The sequence below is a fragment of the Rhagoletis pomonella genome, unplaced genomic scaffold (assembly GCF_013731165.1).
Source record: "Rhagoletis pomonella isolate Grant_MI unplaced genomic scaffold, Rhpom_1.0 Rhpom_scaffold_17943, whole genome shotgun sequence".
In the NCBI taxonomy this organism is placed as follows: domain Eukaryota; kingdom Metazoa; phylum Arthropoda; class Insecta; order Diptera; family Tephritidae; genus Rhagoletis; species Rhagoletis pomonella.
Genome location: NW_023476468.1, coordinates 1825 through 3014, shown reverse-complemented (window position 1 = coordinate 3014; position 1190 = coordinate 1825). Strand labels below are relative to the sequence as shown.

Below are 1190 nucleotides of genomic sequence, written 5' to 3'. Positions count from 1 at the left end.
CATTCTCCGCCGCCTTGTCGGTACACTTTACTTACGCTTCTATACACCCAATAAAGCTATATATATTTTAACATTGAAGTTCACACAAAAGAACGCGTGTTTCAATTATTACAATTGGCGACGAGTTAAAAACGGGCAATGTCGATTTTTGGAAGTGTACCGCGGTTCGATTTCAAGGAAAATATATGGAGTGTTTTCCAGAGTCAACTCGACCAATTTTTCATCGCTAATAATATTGAAGATGAGAAGCAAAAAAAAGCAATTTTTCTGAATGCTCTGTCGGAAAAGGCCTACGTGCTTTTAAAAAATATTATGAATCCACTAAGCCTTGATGGTGTGGCAGTTACATATAGCCAGTGCATCGTAGCTATGTCGTCTCATTTTAAGCCAGTCGCGTCAGAATTTCCAGAGCGATTTAAGTTTTATCAGTCTACTAAAAAGTCAACGGAATCAATAAACGACTGGGCGGCAAGAGTTCGATCACTAGCGGTAGGATGTTCTTTTGGCAATCATCTGGAAATGGCGATTCGCGACAAATTTATCATGGGGTTGGAGGCTGGTCCAGCCAAAGACAAAATATTCCTAGAAAAGGAAAATACCCTAACTTTGGAAAAAGCAATAAGCATCGCTAACGCAACAGATTATATTCGGCAGCAGTACGAGGTGAAACTGAAAGCTGAAGACAATAGTGAGCAGTTATACTACGGCAAAAGTGAGTCGAAGGTCAAGCGGAGAAGTGAAGACTCGAAAAAGCAGCGCAAAGAGGACGGTGACAACGCAAAGCAGAGCAGTGCCCAGCGTCAACAGCAACGGAGGCGGCAGAACCAGGAGTATCAATGCAGAGTGTGTGGGAGCGCGGACCACAGCGCTAGTGTTTGTAAATTTAAAAATTATAAGTGTTATACATGTCAGCGAAGAGGGCATATTAAGAGAATGTGCAAAGTAGGCAGAATTAATTTTATGACAGAGTCGGAAGAAGAGTTACCTCTCTTTAATATTTCATGTAATAAGCAGGGTCCGATTTGCTTTGATGTGCTTTTAAATAATATTCGCTTAAATATGCAGTTGGACACTGGGTCGGAATACAGTGTGATTTCTTTGGCTACTTTTCGTAAATATTTTAAAACTGCAGAACTTAAAAAGACGAATATAATTTTTAAAGCGTATAATGGTACTCGAATTGAGCCTAA

The 1190-nt window shown here is 40.1% G+C and overlaps 1 protein-coding gene across 1 annotated transcript in view; it reads left to right on the top strand.

Moving 5' to 3' along the window:
• Positions 1-40: 40 nt before the first annotated feature.
• Positions 41-1190, top strand: part of LOC118757435 (uncharacterized protein K02A2.6-like) — a gene marked incomplete at its 3' end in the record, with an annotated part of 2413 nt that continues 1263 nt past the window's right edge. Inside the window, 1 exon segment of the mRNA XM_036492146.1 lies at positions 41-1190. Coding sequence (XP_036348039.1) covers positions 139-1190 — 1052 coding nt within the window.